At 37.9% G+C, this 20,867-nt stretch overlaps 1 protein-coding gene across 2 annotated transcripts in view; it reads left to right on the forward strand.

Moving 5' to 3' along the window:
- LOC124154236 (hexosaminidase D-like) overlaps positions 1 to 19,210 on the forward strand; it is a 143,293-nt gene extending 124,083 nt beyond the window's left edge. For both annotated transcript variants that reach the window (XM_046527833.1, XM_046527831.1), the window contains exons 3-5: positions 10,693 to 10,845; positions 13,225 to 13,416; positions 14,888 to 19,210. In XM_046527833.1, coding sequence (XP_046383789.1) covers positions 10,693 to 10,845; positions 13,225 to 13,416; positions 14,888 to 16,096 — 1,554 coding nt within the window. In that variant the 3' untranslated portion in view covers positions 16,097 to 19,210. The remainder of the gene's footprint in view (positions 1 to 10,692; positions 10,846 to 13,224; positions 13,417 to 14,887) is intronic.
- The last annotated feature ends 1,657 nt before the right edge of the window (positions 19,211 to 20,867 follow it).

The following is a 20,867-nucleotide window of genomic DNA, read 5'->3' on the forward strand; positions in this document are numbered from 1 at the left end:
CTTCAGGAAGTATTACACTAAATGTATGTTGTGCGTTAAGAATATCAGAAATCCCCGAATTGCGAGGTGGCTCAAGGAAAAGACTTACCCCCCCCCCCCCTTCTCCTGAATGAACGGATTTCACACATCCGTACTTTAGTCTGGTGTGATCACTATCCTCATTTACCCAACTAACCTCTGGGTTGAAATACTTGAATCAGTGTTTATTTAGGGGCGTTATTCCCCGATATAATTGGTGTTTTACGTCAACATATTCACGCATTAGGCCACTGTATTTTGGTCTCCAAAATGCTTCGTGTATTTTTCCGCACAACTCTGCCCTTTACAGCAAGAATCCATATGGTTTATTGTATTAACAAAATTTCTATTAAAGAAGTTAAACACAGAGTTTGGATGCTGAAGATACATTCGTTTGAATGCGCCGAGCATTAACTGTGAAAGTAATTAATTTAGGTGAAATGAAAGATATTTTATTGCTAAGAAGTAGTGCAATTGATGCGCTTATGTTTCATATTGCCTTACTAACTCTCTTTCATTTAAAATTGTGGATCATTGAAATGAAATCCCGTCCAAATGTATTTGACGAGTAATTTCATAATCTAATCGACCCAGAAGATAGTATTAACAATGGATGCTTTGGTGAAAGGTGATACCCTATTGCGCTTGCCATGACATGGCAACGACTTGAACTCCGATGGCCTGTAAGGCGGAACCATATAGCAAGGATCAATGACATGCGCTGGTGATTCAGCAATGCATTGCGGCAACATTCCGTTGATGTCATTCAAGGAAAATAACTGCATAAACCATATCATACCCTTACCTCGTGGAAAATCGTTTTATAAATAACCCGAACCAATAAGCATGTCAGTTAAAGAATTTTTTCGAACTATTTTGATTTCAAATGGCGTGAATATAATTCATCCTTATTATCCGTCTGCGTCCATAAAAATTCAAATGTTTAGGAACTTAGAGTTTATGAGATATACCCGTTAAATTCATCATTGCCGTTACTTTAAACCCCGATCGAATTATATAATAATACATTCGATTGAAGATTAAGAATAAATTATTAAATTTTTGCTCTTCTCGTTAAATTCATACTTTATTACGATTCTCGGTAAGGTCTGCGCATCAATGCTTTACTTCTTAATCATGAAATTTCAATAATTTCTCCCTATTTAATGCCTTTCAGACCTTAATGATCGGCGTATTCAAATGAATGCATCAACGGCGCTCAAATTTCTATGTATAACTTTGTTAGCCTGTTAAATCTTGTTTATTAATTGTTAAGTTTGCACCTATATTTCCGCTAAATTCGCTGCAATGGAATGGGTCATCTTTTTGTGCCCATAATGTCCTCAATAAATACAAAACAACTTACAAGGTAGGAATTTCCATAATTCTGCTGTGGTTTTGGTAATTCGAAACGCCCGAGCTAAGGAAATGGTGCCATCGTGAGGCGAATTCTGAAACTACGACAAGTATAATTACTTTTTAGCCGCCCGCGCCGCCGCGACGAGAATGTGGACGACTCTTTCTCCCTTATCTCTGACTTGCGAAAGCTCCAATATTTACTATCTTCTTCAGCCCCTCCCACCATATTCAAGAGCGTTGCTTGCCAGCTGATAGTAGGTAGTACCACGTGCACATGTTTCTTTATGCCGAAGGACGAACGTGTTTTCTGGGTTACGTCCTCGATAGTATAATTAATGATTGCACGCTCGTATAGAGCTGACATATGTCTTTGTAAAAACCTCGCTCACAAGTTGAAAGGGCTTAAATCGATGCGACTTTGGAGATGATAATATGAGAACTTATGATAGCTCACCATAACTCGATTTGGCACGAACGTAAGCGGAAAAAAATCATCTTATTAATTGAATCGTTCATTGAAGAAACCCCATGACCGACATTTTTTTCTATTTTCACTTTTTAGACCGTTAAGAACCTGCAATATTAAACACAGAGACTACACAAATGCGACTATTCTTAAGTCTTTATAATGAGCTTCAAATTATTAGTCTAGGGGCGGAACCCCTTAAATCCAGGAGTAAGTAAACATTTTCCTAAAATTTACAAACTCTGGGTATGGATTTTCGGTAATAAACGATTCAATTCATGTCTTGACCCTAAATTGCATGTATGATTTTTTCTTTAACTCTAAAGAGAAATAAATATTTCATTCAAAACATCAACTTTCTCTTAATTAATCCCAATAAAAAGGTAAATAGAAACGGTTGGTGATCGTCCCAATAACAATAAGAGTTTGATGTTCGGTCTAAGCTACAATTGGTATGGTATTTCGCTTATTTTAGTCTCCCAATGATATATCCGAAGATACTTAGTTGCGTATGAAATTTCATACCTGTGGCGCGTATTAAAATTTCATGTTTGATAAGAATAACTTTGTACTTATCTTTTGCGGTTATTATTATCATTAATTTAGTTTAGTATACATTTACTCCTACTCTAGTAACCGTTTCAAATGTTATTTTTACCTTTTTGCCGAGTTTAATTCCGCTCATCATGAATGTCATAGGCCGCCAACCCTGGGATAGTGTGGATGTTGCAGTCTACTTCCAATAATCTAACCGGTTTCATATTTATGCATGCCATCTCTTATGTCTCCTCTTACTTAAAAAATGTAACTATTGCGAGGCCTTCTCATACCGTTGTTTCCGACTTAACACTTTGAGTGCCGGATGCTAAATTTAAAGCCCTACTGAAATATCCAGCCATTTTTACTGTATTCGTACATTTTTAAAACATTAGCATCAAAAATACATTTATATCGATGTGCATTTCAATAAAATTGGACGTTGCTCTTCTTTATGAATGAATTTAATAACATTTATTACTAATTTTTAAATATATAATTTCACAATGAAAACCTACATTTTTTGAAAAATCGAAAAGTTGCAACATATGATGTACCGCCATAACATGCATAATAATTTTTAATACGCTCAATTTGAACTATTTAAAGCATGTAAATCATAAAAAAGCATTGTTCCAAGCAAAGCATTATAAATCCTGGATGACAAAAAGGGTCAATGCACCCTCAACGAATAGTCCCAAATTGGCCCAAAGAATTTTCACACTAAATGGCCTAAGATGAGGATGCCGTTAGCTACAGAGAACTTTTCGTCCTCGAGACATGAAGTGAACTCTTTTTCCATTGAGCAGTTGATTTTTGAAAAAACAGAACCCCTAAGCAGTAAACTGGAAAAGTACCACGGGCGAAATATTACGGCTTCACGCATACAAAGCCAATTAAATGGAAAGACGTAATATTACGTCCATGGCAATCCTCAGAAGGATTAGCAGGACGTAATATTACGTCCATGGCACGCAAAGTGTTAACCTTTGATTATAGCATTCATCAGACCGTTAGGCCTCATAATGTGACCTATTAACTCCGCTTGATGTTGATATTAGTTATTTATTCTCAGGATTTTACGACGACTTGCCTGCCCGTTCAATATTCTTCTTCTTCTCTTTTCTCCTTTTCAAACATTTATTTTACTTTTCTTATCATTGATTTTCAGCCCATTTCTCTTTCATTATTTACCTGAATCTTCTTCAAATACCTCTCCATTTTGGCTTTGGCTCCTCATGAAAATGTTTTGGCGTTGAGATCGATATCATTCGCAGGCAACGAATCCACTGTTTGCATGATCAAAATTTCTCATCACGATGGCCCGAAAAAACTCCGCATACTGAACCCTGGAAAGGTTTATTACATGAAATTATTTTTTCTTTCATAGTATAGCAGTACTAAGATTGGTATACTGAAACCCAACATTTCTCCCTATCTCAAGCTAGCACTTTTACCACCCTGTGGCGCTTCTACGCTGTATCTGTCTTGATTTTTCCTCTTTACTTGTCCCTCGGTCACTCTTTGGGGACTTTTCTATTAAATAATCCTTCCAATATGTCTCCCACCATACTCCTGCGCCTAAATTTGCCAATTCACCGTGTTTTCCTTTCGCGTAGTTTCATTCATAGTGTCCTTTCTAATCCTATTCTTTCATAGACCTCATCGATTCTCACCCATTTCGTTTATTTTATTGTCATCATCCTCCTCTAGTACTAGGTCCCTGAGGCCTACATTCTCTATTTATTTTAAATATAATGTTCCATCACAAAACAATATAACATGAAAACCAAACTTTTTAATAGTCAGCAGATGAAGGACAACTAGCAGATCTTATTTCGGAGTATTGTCATTTTCTCCGTTTCTCGGATGAACCTCCGTAACATATCCTTTATGCATTTAAAGTACTTTTTTGTTTTTATTTGACTTAACTCCTTTTGTTTCCGACAAATACGATAGCTTTAATCTGAGAAGGAGCCATCTTACAGAGGCCATGCCACCTTTGACCCACCATTGTTCTCCCGGCGATTTGGCATGGTTTTTGAGACCAGAATATCTCGATTACGAATCTTTCAGTTTGTCCAACTTCAGATTTTGAATAAAATTAAAATCATCTCTGGAAAACCCTCCTCTTCCTTGTGATGCTTCGTTCTTCGTTTTTATTATATTTTAATACCTCGTTTTCCGCAGTATGCAAATTCGACAAGGAAAGAAAAGAAAGGTTTTCATTCATATTTTCGTCATTTACTTTAAGTTTATCAAAATTTTATCTTTAGTTTAGTTATCAAATTCTGCCAACTTTTCCGATTTGTACTTATCGAATTTCATGTCTCTCGTCAAGATCAAGGCCGTAGCGAGAGGGAATCTATGGGCCCAACCCTCTCGAAGTGTTTTGGAGATACGGTTTCTAAAGCTACCCTCCGAGAGTCGCCATCTTAAAGCCCTCCCGTCCCATCTCCGATATTTTTAAAGATGAATGGATTCTATAATACCTATCCAACTGCATTCTTGGATAAATATAAGACCAAAATTTGACGTTCAATTGTTAGCAAAAAATTTTGAGTAATATGCAAAAAATATTCGATTTGAAATATTTGGTTACCGAGTGCTTTTATCCCGAAAGTTTAAAAATCACATCCTCACAGTTAACCATTAGGAATAGCCAGTATGGAAGTTAAATTTGTAACTCAATCAGTAGCGTAAATTATTCCAGTTTGGTTTTTAGATGTTATATGAATGTGGTGAGGTAGTATTTTGCTTTATGTTGTTCCGAGGAATATTTCTCAGTAGTGCCTGCAGCGGCGGGGGAGAAAGTTCCTGATCGTAGAAACTACGTAGTATACATCACGTTCCAAATCGAAACTTGAACTATTGCGTGGTGGAAGGGCTCCATATTAATAATGAAATACACTTTGTTATTTCCACAAAATTCACAGAGTTTCCATTTATTACCGGTTTCGGCTATTACACCATTTTCAAATACATCTTACTTAAGGCCGTTTTACACGGGGCACGGAATTGCGCAGGTTAGAGCTGCATTAATTTCTAAAATGGCGCCGAATTGCGCGAATGCCTGAACGAAATTAGAACAGGGGCTATTTTGCCGTCTCGCATCCACGCATTCTCGCATGAGTTCTAGCAACTCACCGCTTTACACGACGCAATTTTGATTGCGCCTTCGCACGTACGTCAGATTGCGTAATTCCGTGTACCGTGTAAAACGGCCTTTATAGTTGGGAACAAGTCGCTGGCACGGTGTGATTCGAACTCTTCAGCACGGTGAGCCATTCACCGGCACAGCACGGTGTGGCACTGTGGCAACTCTTCAGCCGAAGTGATCGCTTCAATATTTTCAAGGGGAATATGGCGAGTGAAGTGTAAGGGACCATTTTAACCTTTCGTATAATGGTGAAGGTAAATTGTAGTCTTCACTCCATTAATGAAGGTAAAATATAAATCCATCAATAATGAAGACCTGTATGGCAATGGTTTTCATCGTAGAAAGGTTTTTTACCTTTGCAGATTTTTTTCCATGGAAAAGTTATGTCTCAGCGTTAATCGTTTTCAATTGTGCGTTCAAAAAGTCATCCGAGTTGTAACAATGTATCCAGGTCGAAGGAGAGATATTTTCATCATAAGAATTTCCAATGAATTGGATCCTCTTGGAAAATATTAATTTGAAGATAAGATAAAAAAGACAGCGCACAGGTCGTCATCACTACGATGCCATGCATGATTATGCTTTTTTCCCACCGTAATGACTCGTGATTGATTTTATGTACTATTTGAATGCGGTAAATATTGGATGTAAGGATTTCAAAACGTCTTATTCATCTGAATAAAATTGACAACAAATAGACGGCTTTCAGGAATCATATTACTTCAGCCACTGTATGGTTCATGATTTTTTTCGATTAAAATCCTTCGATTTCGGCCAAAAAATTATAGTAGAAACCGTTAAAAGATAGCGTAGATTAGGATTACGTTATTGGTTGAAAGATACTAGGCACTGAAGGCCGCTACCAGTGAAGTATAGTACCGCATCAATTATGATTTAGCAGTGCAAAAATGGTATCTGACACTTATGTGGTCTAGTCTTATACTATTTATAGGTTCTAATATAGATCAGGATATTCTGTTGCTATCATTAAATGTTTAGATGCTTTGTTGATGTCTATGAAATAAATTGGATTTGGTGAAAAATTATGTCCAAATAGAATTTTTTCAACCTTACGTATCTCTATCAATGTGCATAGTAGCAAAATTAATTCATGAACTAACTTCAAAAGAGTAAGTAGGTTTGAATCGCTTCAGAGAAAGAAGTTCCAAATCGTAGAGAGGAAACTAAATATCTAGCATTCATTGGTACGCTTGAATGAGGGCGCATTTAGATAGCCCACCTTAAAAGTTGCGCGGTATACGAAAAACACGTTCGTGAACATATCTTATCATCGCATGTGGAAAACGATTGTTGCCATACTCGAGGATGATATCGAGAATGATACTATGCGGCAGGCAAGTGAGAAACGCCCACAGACCTTCGATTTTGTATCTCATTCCCACAACACTATGAGAAGCCTTTTTTATCTCGAAATATCTTACGACTAGAAGGGACGGTACCTCCTAATACCCGCCTTGTCATTCGAGTGCATGCTGGAGAGATGCCCGCAATAACGATGTTATCTATTTGAACAGGGGTGATGGTAGAGATTGAATTCCAATGAATTTACGACTGCAAAAAAATCATCGACTATAAGCGGAAATGTTTTTCCCCTGGCTGTTATATTTCGCGTGCTTTCGTAGTTATCGCACCAGATAAATCATTTTTCCGTAATCGCTAGTACAAGTCATTCTTTGCCTCTCGTTAAGTTCGCGCGCATGCAGTTGGGTTGTTTACACCTAACGATATTATCATATTACGAAATGTTCATATTATATTCTTCCATATTATTATTTATTGTGTATATACAGCATTTGAATTATATAAATAGGTGAAAAATTCTAAGTTTTCTATGACGAGAAATAAAGATTTCCGAAAATCAAGTCTCTGTCTCAGGCTCAATGACTCCTATTTCTACATTAAATGGGTCATTGTCTAAGTTTGGTGATATGTGGAGCTCGGGGGGAATATTTTTTGTAAACAGAATAACCATGAAATTTTTGTCTCCTGTTCAGAGATCTCATTTTGAAGATAAGACTGAAAAAGGTGGAAAGAAGTATCAATGGTCGTCACTATGTGACGCTGATCATGATGAATACTTTTCTGCCCGCCTTTATAGAAATGATCGATTATGCCGTTGACGTGTGGGAAATATTGTTCATAATCATCTTGACGCATCCACTCATATTTCTTTGTGGAAAGGTTATACCACTTAATGGAACCATATTGATTCAGAATCTTAATAATTTATATAGTCTTATGGATGATGGATCGCTCATGACGATATCCTAATTGAGAAGAATTAATGCATTCTGTAGTTACGCGTAATAAATATTTGATCGATATGAATTGGGAAGATGTTAGAAATTGGTAACGCATGCACTGACAGCAAAATATCGACCCTGCGGAAATATTTTCCCATGGACTTAGCTTCCACATGCGTGTATGCACCATCCGATAACTTATTTTGTCCCTCTCCGCTGGTGCTCGTATTTTTTGCCTCTCGTAAAGTTCACAAGCGCTGGAAATGGGGTTATTTACAACAAACTTATCCAGAAGATTTTATGCCATTTAATTGTATCCACCTATTGTTGATACAAACTTTTTTAAATGATTGACAAAAGGAAATATTTCTAATTTTTAGACCACGAGAAAAATGTGCCCCCGTTCTCACATACACAAGTGGTACCTATGATATAAATTTATCTAGCATGGTTTTGCTTTTTTAGGAAAATTGACAATTTAAATTACACTACCAAAACAAGATGAACTAAGAAGAACGGAGAAACGTAACTCGCGGTTCAAGATTTCTGATTTTATTGTATGAATGTCTTAGATCTCGTGTATTTAAATATTGTTTATCTAATTATATGATAAACTTCGTCTTGACTTCGTGGACAACTCTTTCCGCCATCTCATTGGACCTAAGTGTACTCGTGGTCATTTTGAAAGTTGAAATTTTTCAAATATGAACTTATGTTTACCCATCATCCTTTGTTAGAGAAGTGATAGAAAATTTCTACGGAATAAAAAATAGTGAACGATCTTAATTTGGGGTCAAAGTGATATCACTAATACGCCATTATTAAAAACGTGTAATGTGTTTAGGGCATTTATTAGAGCGCAATTTTTTATCATGCTGGATAGTAAAATACGAGGTAAATATCACTTGAGCGTAGTCTTTTGTTGTACTGATAAAAAATTCTTCACATTGTTGAGGTTTCCCTTACATAATCACATCTATTTTTCTCGAGCAACCATTGAGTTTTCTAAGTACAAGCATCAAATTCCCGAAGATTTCCCTTGAGTTCCAGTTCATTTTCCTACTCTTATTGTGAAGGAAAATTGTAGTGTTTAAGCCACCGTATTCTCCCGCCACACGGAGTATCTGGTACGTAATGTGGCCATGATGCTTTTCGTGAAAAGGCCATCGTATGTTTACCAACCGCGCAAGAGCTCTTTGATGAGAGTTCCAATAAGTATTTTCCCCTCTGAACAATTTTATCTCGCCTGAAATTCACCAACGATGATATCATCGGCCAGTAGTAAGAAAATATCGATATTTACAACCTCAGTAGCTTGAGGAAATAGAGTTCAATTTTTAATTAATAGAGTTCAATTTTTCTGTGGTAAACCAGCCGGTTGATAAGCTGGTAGAGCCATTTTAATTTTATCCTTCCAAGACGGTTACGAGCGGTCATGAAACTTGTGCTTGATGAGACATTTAGTTGCTAGCCACTGTTTGAAATGGTTGTAGGCGAGGACGGGAACCTTGCTCAGCATCTGTGAAAAATAACGTCATTAGTCAACTGTAGACATCATCTGGGAGTAGGTGCACTAAACCAAGCATTTTTTTGTGTATTTTAATTAATAAGATTGGTATTATACTTGTTAATTAAAGTTTTGTTTCTACTTTGCTAAACACTATTAAGTTATCCCACTATAAAGTATCCTGGGACTCGTAATGTGCATGATGACGTGTAAAACTGGCTTATGTCACATTCAATGGTTTAATACTCCAACGTACTTGTCGCGTTGACATGGTATGGCATTTTTATGATTCAAAAACATATCTCTATAAATCATTTTGTAAGATCAGCATCTTTTCATTCAGAGAAAGAAGAACATAATAATAACTTTATTGGTTCTCAAAATTATTACTATAGAAAACTCCATCATTTTCATTATTTATAGGCTTACGGAAAATTTAAAATAAATGTCGGCACTAAGCTCGGCAGATATGCGTTGGATACCACCCTGAGTCATCATGGAGACGTCTGTAGTGATAAGCGGAAGTCTTTCGGGTAGGAAAATAATCTCTTTATTCTATTAAATTTGTTAGCAGATGTCGTCAGAAAGCAAATTCGCTATGAGATTCTTTTTATTCATTTAAGTATACCGAGGAGGTCTTTATGGTTCTTTTGGATTGTATTCTATTATTTGATATTATGTACTCATTCTCATTCACTCTATGCAATACTATGTACACATTTATTCAGGACCTTTGAGTTGTATTTTTTATTTGTTGACCATGCTAATATGTATTTTTAGCTGTTAATTTATCATTTTTTTAAGTACCAAAGAATCCACGACAGTAATTTTTTTATTACTTTTGTTACTATTTTTATTACTGCTAAAGATAGATAGGTATATAGTCTTTATTTACGGGCACTGGACCCACTTTTTATATAGCTTAGTTCTTTAAGGAGTAAAAAAGCAGTCCAACTGGACGAGTATAAATAAGGATCAGCAACAGTATAAAAGTAGTAATAGCACAAAATATCATATAAATGATTTCAAAATGTTTAAAAAAATAATTTTCTCACATTTTGTAATTGAATGAGAGAAATCAATGTCTTTAATACCATTTTCCAACCTCTGTATTCTTGAAACAGGGTTATTAAACGCAAAATTAATACATAGAAAACTTATTTGAAACACAACATACGTGATGAGGTACATGGAAGCTAATTAGCATTAAAAATCTCAGGTGAGTTCATATGACTATTTAATAAATTTTTTTATAGGACAAGGTCATTAATATTTCTCCTCTCGGCAAGAGTAGGAATATTTTTTCCAAGGTAAGTAATTTCCTATTTCATTGTTTTTGAAAATGTCAATAGTTATGCCAATTGTATCATATTTTTTTCAGGGTGCTCCACCAAAGCTGAGTTACCTCCGAGCCCTCTTCCCACTCATGGCTGCGGCCGGCGCGAACGCACTCCTCATCGAATACGAAGATGCTTTCCCATTCCACGGCGTACTGGCCAACGTATCCTCCGAGGACGCGTACACCGAGGCAGAGGTAGGCGCGCTTTCACCTGCAAAATATAATACCATAATACGCCGTTCTCCTTGTTTTTCGCGTGTTCTTCTTCTTCTTTCGACCATATCAGCTAAACGTTTACGTTTAAACAATGTTTAGTGATTTAATGTTCTAGCCAAATAAACGAGGAGTAAAACGGTATATCACCAACTTATATGGAGCTTCCGTAGAATTTCATATAAACGCAAACTCTAAAGTTCAGCGTTCTGCCTTTTTTGCGGCGACAGCAGTTCATAAATAAACGTGTTCTACCAAATAAAAGATGGAATAAGTTGTTAATTGAATCAATTGTCGGTGGTTTCCTAATATGGGTGTATCTTTTCACGGCAAGGTGTTGCATATGGTATAAAGTAGGGATGGGTCGATCCACTTTTTTCGATTCCAATTCCACCAATTATGATTCATACAAAAAGGTATGATATTGATTTGTATGAAGATCTCTGTAGCAAGGAGTTGAGATATATATTTAAGAATTGAATGGAATAAACTTACAAAGACATTAGAGTGGACCAGAAAGTATATTTTTTTAAATAGTTTAAAGTAGTTTTTTTAAATAGTGAATTAAATAGATATATTCTCAGCGAGTGGCGTAGCTAGGAATTTGCTGAGGAGGGATGAAAGAGCACAGGAAGGATACCCCCCTTAGGTAACGGGAGGAATATTTGGGAAAACTGGGAAAATGTTTGAAAAATGACATGCCTGGAAATACATTTTACAACATCTTGACACTTAAAATTTAATTTTAAGCAGATGCGGCTATTACGTGTCAAAACTAGACAATAGTTTTAAATAATTTTTTTATTTGCCTGAGGCTTTGGGGGGATCTATCCCCTCCTCCCCCCATAGTTACGCCTCTGTCCTCAGCTGAAATCAAATAATAAACACTTTAACTGTTTCAGACATAAATCGTTTATGAATAAAATGTAATAATGTACAATGCACAATGGCTCAGGTGTGAGGTGGCCTTTATTCCCCAATTTTATAGTCAATTTTCAAAATAATTATCTTCTTGGAATCGAGAATCGACTTCAGGCGATCGATTCTCAATTCCTGTTCCGAACCAGTAAATCAGTGGAATCTAGAGTCGACATTTGAAATCGACTCATCCCTAGTACAAAGGAAAAATGTGTTTGAAGGAAAAGTGTGTTTGAAGTCTATGAAATAGATATGCCCCTTAATAACTGATTTATAATGCTGGTATAAATTGTTTTCTGATTTTTTAAGCGAGTTCTTAATCAGTCGTTTTAAATACAACCATATATATGTTAGTACGTCATAATTAGATTTCGGGTCCCCCAAAAGCTGTAGATTTAGACAGTATTGTATTTGCTTACAAATTACTTGGATATGAAGTGATTATTTGCTTATTTATTTTGGAACTGAGAGTAACAGTATATTTTGTTAGTATTGCGTTTAGTATTACTCCAAAATTTATCGTTAAAATACTTGGTATGAAACCCATAGATGAAATAAATATTATTGGTAACTTTATGGCTATTATATCAATAATTATTGGATATTAATATAATTATTCAGTCATTCCATATATTTTAATCAAAAACTAATAATTTTATGCTATTTTATTACGTTCTATACTTACCGAACTGCAGCGGTATATAAATAAGGAATTCCTAAGTGACTTCTGCTTTCATCCTAATTTTACTAAACTCTTTATGCCTTTTTACGAAATTCCTTCAACATTTCAAGTATATCTTTAGATATGAATAGATAAAAAATATCAATAAATGTATTGTCAAATAATTTGGAACTCTTACGCATGGATCTGACGCGGTGCCTTTCATATTTCACATCGTTTTAGAATTTTAAAATAGCATATCATCTTTACGGCTCAAGACGTTTTACGCTTGATCATTGTTCAAATTTAGTTTACCCATGGCCTACAGGATGCTGTGAGCGGTTTCAATTTTATTTCACTGTGAATACGGGGTTGGACGCTAATAATTCCAGGAAATTGCAAATGACAATGGTATGGATATTAATGATAACAAAATGTGATAGATATTTTTTTTTAGTTCAAAACATTTCAAAAAATCAGGTATATCCTTCAGATACATGCAAACAAGCTGTTAACTTGAAGCCAAAAATAAATTGAAGATTATTTCATGTTGGCATAAACGCAGAAGATATTTTCAAATGCTGGAATGCATTTATAGTTTTAAAGTATCTGGAAAATACTCTTGAAAATCACTTGAACATAAGAGAAGAAAAGTTTTCCCTTTTTCATTAGATTAAAACTACTCGAAATATGTTCTCCCGATAAAAATGGAAGAATTTTTTATTGGGATAAATATTTTCTGCGCTTAATCCATGCATTTTCCTTTCATTTTGCTCCCACAGATACGCGAGCTCCTCGCAGAAGCGGCAAGGGTCGGCTTGGAAGTCATCCCGTTGGTGCAGACGTTCGGGCACTTGGAATTTGCCCTTAAACTTCCGGAATTCAAGAAGCTGAGGGAACTGGAAGCCTTCCCACAGGAAATTTGTCCTTCGAATCCTGATTCATTCGCTTTGGTTCAGGAGATTATCAGACAGGTGCGCATAAAGGGGTACACAATAGTCCATTCCATTTGTATGGGCGAAAAACCATACGTTCAATCTATCGATTCTGTAGTCTATTTCCCTAATACATGTACTAATAATTATGCAATCTCAAAATATCTTGAACATCAGGCAAAAAGTATTCTAATTGAAATTTTCGCTTAATCTAAAATTTTCCCTGCAATAGGTTACAGTTCCTCATTCGAAATTCCTAATTATTTCAGTTACTTAATATCCATTAATATCTTAAGTAAATCAAACGGAGAAATTCTCTCTCCGGGAACTGAGTTTTACTTCCGTTTCTGTTGAGAGTACATGATTGAAACCTTGATTGATTTCGTTCACCCTTACCTCGCCAATTTCATAATATTTCCTTCCTTCATTTGCACGACGGCTGGCGAAAGCTGAGAATAATCGGAGTGTCGTCTGCCACTGAAAATGAGCTACAGATTTACTCCGATTTATAGGCTAATAATGGGCTTTCAAGTGATTGTTTTCAGTGATTTAGAATAAAAATCGGTTTTGATTAATATCGATCATTTTTTATTATTAGATATATCCCTGGTAACTTCAAAGCTATTGATATAAACTTTATATTTATGCCTTTAGTAAATATTTTTCTGTTTTCCTTACCAAGGGCTTTATAAAATTGTATACATACATTCTTTGCTTTTATGAAATTACTTGTATTTAATAAATATCATTCACAGATCTACGTCATTACAAGTCATTGGTCCAATTTTTCATAATTTTCATTAGCAAAATTAATTCATAATTTTGCTAGCCACGGAATAAAAGTTACTTTTTTCAACGTCAATCAATCTTGATCTTCAAGTAGAATGGAAATCAAAGAAATATCAAGTATCCTTCCTCTTGATGAGTGCTTAAAAAAGAGCGAAATCACCTCAAAAATATTTTTCATTGGTATAGTATAGTAGCTTGCTACGATTTGCTGTTTATTTTTAGGTCTCTGGGACCTTGAGGTTTGTACGAGTAAATGTGTTGATTATCAAATTTGGTCTATAGGAAGGAATATAAAAGACCAAGGAATATGGGCTAAGATTAGGAGAGATTCTGCTTCCTGATCATGCATTCGCACAGGTTGGGTGGATACTTGATATCTTTTCGTGTTCATTCCCGTGTTCATGTATTTACTCCTTTAACTCGTGTTAATTCATTGTAACCGGATCCATCTGCCGAATTCTTTTTAAAGATTAACAATTCGGTCATTGGTTCCGGTTATTTCACGTTCATTGGTTTTACGAAACTTCATGTATTACTTACAACAGCATTTACGTGGCCACTGAGTTGTTCACTTTCCCAAAAGCAATCATAGCAAATTTGAATGATGTCATTGTAAATCGCACGTTTTTTCATCGTGTAACCTGGCCTAATGGAGTGTAGTATTTTTTACCTTGTAATGTAACTGTCGGCTAACTTCTTCGGAAACTTCTTCTCCTCATAGGTGCTGGCGCTCCACCCCTCAGTCCGTTGGCTTCACATCGGCTGTGACGAGGTGTTCCACCTGGCTGAGTGTACCCGCTGCGAGAGCCGTGTTCGAGAGACGCTGAGGAGCGGGGAGGTGCCCTCTGGTTGGGCGGCCTGGGCCGCCATGGACGAGAAGCTCTACGTCTTCGCCGAACACGTGAAGCGCGTCGCCGCCTTCGTCAAGGAGGAGACCTCCTCCAAAGTGTCGCCCATCATATGGGACGATATGCTCCGGAGGGCCCCGGCCGGAGCCTTGAGATCCTCCGGCCTCGGTGAAGACGTCGTCGAGGTGATGGTCTGGTCCTACGCCGAGGACACCTCCTCGCTCGTCCCGCCGAGGCTCTGGAGGGCCTACGCTCCCTTTCACCACCTTTGGGCGGCCGGGGCATTCAAGGGTGCCCACAAGGAGGATGCGTACCTACCCGACCTCGGCCGCAGGGTGACCGGCACGCTGTCCTGGACTGCCCTGCTCAGGAGACTCGGACGTTCCCGCCTGCTCAAGTCTCCGGACACTTTGAGGGGGTTCGTCCTGACGGGGTGGTCTCGATACGACCACTTCGCCGTACTCTGCGAACTTCTCCCCGTTTCCGTCCCGTCCTTACTCTTAAACCTCCTCCTTTTATCTAAACCCCCACCCGGATCCGCACCAGTCCTCCGCCAATCCACCCTGGACTCCTGGACCAGGCTGCTGTCCTGTCCGGATGGTGTCGGTAGGATGACCCCGAAGGCCTTCTACGCGGACGAGAACTACTGGGCGACCGCTTTGGAAGGCTGTGCTTTCCCCGGAGCCAACGCCTTGGAAGCGATCAGGAGGTGGCCGGTCTTGATGGCCGAAGCCTCCTTGGCGGAGGATACTGCGGAGAGGGTCGGCTGGCTCACGGAGTGGCACGCGAGAAGGGGTTTCTCCAGTCCCTGGAGAGTCAGCAAGGCGCTGCAGAGGGAGGTGGCGCTGGAGCGGGAGCTCAAGAGGTATCGGGTGGAGACAGGGAGGATACTGTCGCAGTACGTGAGCCGCTCGGCGGCCGAGGAATGGCTGCAGCAAAAGGTGGACCCGGTCATTCACCGCGTGGAGCAGTATGTGGCCTGGGCCAGGGAGCTGGTGAGGAAGGATACGTGGAAGAGGAGGCCGCTGAGCGTAGAGAAGACGACCTCGGGTCAAGTGGCAGGGCGGTCCAGGGGCCTGTGAAACCATTCCAGTGGCGCATGTGTGCGTGTGTTTTTATGTTTACCTCGATTAGTCCGAGATACTGTTATTATGTTAGTGATATGTCTGGTAGGAGTGATGGATAACCAATACGGCGAAACAGACAGTTTCCTATGGGCTGATTGGCTCCAGAGGCGCCAATAGAGGTCCACCATGTCACAATGCCTCACCGTTGATCATCATCGCGGGGCCCGGTGTTTCGTCTAACAACAGGCTCCCAAATGTTTTTATTCGGCACTTTCTGTCAGTGAACTGAAGTTTATTGTAAAATAAATAACATCTTCGGCGCATATGGTTATTGGATATTATCTTCCATATGCTTAGCGAAGAGTAGTGAGTGTGTGAGGGATAAAAATAGCCTCGGTTAGTCATGGATACCTATTTTGATATCACTCGTTAGTCTTTTGGTGCGTTAAGCACACTAAAGGGCAAAATGATTATAACGAAGATCTCCATAGTCGTTTGATATGGATATGACGAGGACTAAAGTATTTGTTTATACGATCGCTTCCGTTAGATGTGGATACCTTTTTTCAGATCACTCCTATGTTAACTGGTGCGTTCCATACGCATGGAAAGGAATCATTAATATGGCGAAAAATTCCACAGTTGTAAGACGAAGTTTTCCACAATTTTTGTGTTTTCTTAACTTCGGTTGTTGCTGTTCGACGCTAATTTCAACGACCGCAGTGATGCCGGCTGCATCTTCGAACATTATATTCTCGTTCTTAAATCAACCTCGGCAATCTCCACAGCAGTATAATTGTGGTTGCGTTGTATCGATATTCCCGTAAAAAATTTTACCAAGTGTGCATTATTCAGGAGAAACATGCCACCTCCGTTTCATAAAGCTGTCAGCACAGTCCTCTCAAACAAAAACATATGACGGGATTGTCCATGAAAGCTGTCGCGTAACAGCTATAGCCTACGCGGGGAAATTCAAGAAAGATGAAGACAAAGAAAATATTATACTCACCGAGAGTGAAGTTTGCGATGAACAAATAATGTTTCTCATGCACTGCAAAGAAAATATTGATCGCATGACCTCGATGTGGATTCATTGGATGGCAAGACTGTGTTAAAATCCTCGCAAAATAGTTTTCTCAAGTTATTTTGTGTGGCGATAGCGCTCTTAATTTAGCCTCTCTACAGTGAAATAATCTAGTATTAATATCCTTTCACCGTGAAAAAGAAACGCAGTGGGTGTACATTTTTTTAGAATTTTCATTGCGTGTGTTTTTAGTAATTGCTGGAAAAACCGTTGAAGCGGCCAATGTTAGTGAAGTATGTATTTTGATGGTGAAAAAACTGGTCTTCAAAGATCAAACCGCATTTTTTTATTTGGCGTCGCAATTCACGGTGCCGCGAACGGACAAATGAGTCATATGTGGTGGTTACATTTTTTTAACTCAGCTAAGCAGCTGTTTTAAGAATAAATTTGTTATCATCATCAAAAGTCACTTTCAAATGCCATCGCTAGTAATGAAGGTCTTCTAAGATGTCAATTAAGAAACTAAAATGTAACAAGCGCCAGTTTTCAATTTTTTCAGCGCTCTTCGAACTATATTGTTGAAGGTAAATTTTATTTCTGACGGTTTATTCAAAAGTAAGACTACCTGGACTCACTCAGAGACGATTTTTGTGCGAAGTGCAATGCAATCGTATATTTGTATTGAATCGATACCCCTTCCAATGGCGTATGAGCCATTGGATAGGAAGAATGTCCGAAAGAGGGCTATTATTTCCTGTGCAGTAGTCTTCATGTCATCTGTCGGTTCAAGTGAGAATGAAAACAGTCATTATGCAACTTTCTCTGTCCCTCGTTGACGGTATATCCTTTTAACAGTATTATATTTTTCTGATCTGTTCATATTATTAGTACGTAGAGATAATATTACATATTTATATTTTACTTAAAGAAATGTAAGCCAGCGCGGGATGCACGTTAGACTTTCTTGAGGTTCCTCGAAGCCGTTTTTCAAGGAGCGGTGTCATTCTTCACAATAGCATAAAGGGATATTTTTATTTTTATTCCTGAAATCCTAAGAGTTATCTGGCATTAGGGAAAACTAAACTTTTACCTTTGCCGTACACTTTCATTGTATTACCAACAGAGTTAACATTTTCACTGTGTAGGGTTTTTATTGCTGATTATGGATCATGTTTCATTCCCAGTGCCTTCAGCAGTGATGGAGTCGCCTTTTTAAGAGATCTTTAACGTTCCGTACTTTCTCGTTTCTTATACCGTCCGGCATAACGTTTTCTCGCAGAGGGCGATAGCGGCGGTGTCCGCTCTCTAGCTGATAAATTATTCCTTTTCCCTCTCTCACTCTTGCTCAATAAAATTTTTGAAGACTTTAAAAAGTTACAAAACTAGGGATAACCTTTTGCAAAAGGTAAACCCGAGCTCGGGTTCAACAGAAACAAGTCTAATTCCAAAAATCTTTATATTAATATTTCGTGTATTTGTAACATGAAGTTTTTTCTATGCATAATCTTGTGTAGGTATATCATCTTTTCAGAAAAATTTCGGAGAGTTTTGACTGGAAGAGCACTAAAAATTGGTTTTAATCAAATAGGAAAAATCCTTATAGCCTCCCTACCTTCAAAAGGAGAATCATCGAACCACTTATACCTTAGATGCGCTAAGTTTGGCGATTTTCAACCATTAATTTCTCACCTACGTAAATTGGGAGAAAATCCGAGTAAGATACTATGGGTAAATCTACATATTTTTACCTTGGAGAGATCAATATGCAACGCTTACAAGAAATTGGTGAAAACTAGTGAAATGGTATTCAATTACATCTGCAAAGATGTGGAAATGTTCTCACTTGGAACGAAAGGACAAGCTGGCACGGGTACAAAAAAGCATTAATAATGAGTATTTTTTGCGTTTCCACGCAAATCAACAAGTATGTTTTTGCGATTTCACTCTATTTTTTAAGTATATTGATTTGTTTTAGTAGACAGTTAATTATTATTTATGAAGCCTTAATATGTCGTTTCAATTTCTTGTTAGTATTGTACGTGAATTGAAATGTAATTTTTTTAACGTGATTATGTATTTGATTAAAGTTATTGACCTTTTTTTAATTTAGTGTACTTTTTTCTAGTTAACCATGGTGGCATCGGTTTAAGCGTTTGACCACATCAAGCTAAGAGTTACCATCTTGCTTCCTTACATTAACGTATATATGATGTTTCACATTTGGTAGAGCATAAAACTATAGTTGCTTAAATCTGGTGTTCTACTTCAATCATGGTTTAAATCTCGGGGTGGCAGTATGTAATTTCAGGCTACTATAATTAGCTGATGAATATTTACTGCCAAATTAAAAGTAAAATGCCCAGAGAACCATATTCCTTTTTACATTTTCTCCGCCTCATGATTATAATGATGATTCATCAATCGTATTGATGACTTCCGCGACCTTCCAAAGTGATATTGCATCAGTTTGATATTAATGAAGAATGCCACTTTACACCTTCGGCATCTTACGATGAAACTGATTGGGAGCCTTGCAAGTACCACCCCATAATGATAGTTACTGTTAAGGCAGTTCAGGGGACAGTTTTAGTTGGATCTCTAACTTAGAAATTCGTCATGAATCAGAGTTCAAAAACCGCAGATGTGCCTGCTTCATAGTTTGATACAAAGCATTATAAATCGTTGGTCATAATGCGCTACCCCATTAAAAATAATAGGCGCTCGTAATCTTATCCACATTTTTTCATGTCATCGTTCCTTTGGGAAACCTATCTATACTGCTAACGAGTTCCGCGACCTTTCAGTCTGATTTTGCGTCCATTTGACGGTGATATGATGTATTTTTTATTATAATTTGGAACTTTTTATGGACCTAAAAAGTCCTTAATTAGGTTGGATGTTTTTGGGAAGGGGACTTGGGGAAGTATTTGAATTTTTCTGTGCAGTTGGTCTGCAACCAGTGCGCTTAACATTTGTTCGTCGAGGGACGACATTACGGCACGTTTTCACTGGAATCAATGTGCAAGTTGATCCATCCGCTTCTTTATAACGTATCTTGGTAAGTCTTCTACAGCCTACATGCCCGAATTTCTTCGCTTAAGAGCCGCTCGCGCGAAAACAAGGTACGTTAACTCCGAGCTCTGTGTGGCACATACCGGTAAGCACCTATTGGCAGTTGGTGCTAAGGTGGCATAGAGAGTAAGGCTGCGTATTTAGCCGTCAAACTTTGACCCATGTGTCCACCAGGTCAGGAATCGGTTTTTTTTGTAATGGCGAGAGTACTGGTGGCTTCCCACCCTGTGGGTCCGAATAGGGTAGTTTCCTTAATCAAAGAAAACGAAAGGCATTGATGCGATTCGTTACTCACCATAATTGTATTCATGGTATACAAATTATTTGGTTTTAGAAATCCCAGTTTAGATACGAATGTCACTGGTCAATTTTAACCTTATTTAAAAAAAGGCCACATTGGCGCCCATGTGATGCCACTCCACGTGACGTCACAGGGACCTAGTTTCTATACGAGTAGATAGGAGTTTTACATCGTCTGAGGTTACCAATGCATGCATGAGGCACAGAATCCTTAGGGAAACATGTCTTAATAATCTCCCATTAAAACTGCCTAAGGTCGGAAAGTTTTCCTCGTTTGATAAGGTATTAATAATCCTTATTTAAGCCAAGCGCTACCTGCTAGCAGGGTACTCTGCTACCTGCTAGCAGCCTGAATCGTATCAGCGCTCAAAGCCTCGCCCCAAGGTCACC

The sequence above is a fragment of the Ischnura elegans genome, chromosome 2 (assembly GCF_921293095.1).
Source record: "Ischnura elegans chromosome 2, ioIscEleg1.1, whole genome shotgun sequence".
NCBI lineage: Eukaryota > Metazoa > Arthropoda > Insecta > Odonata > Coenagrionidae > Ischnura > Ischnura elegans.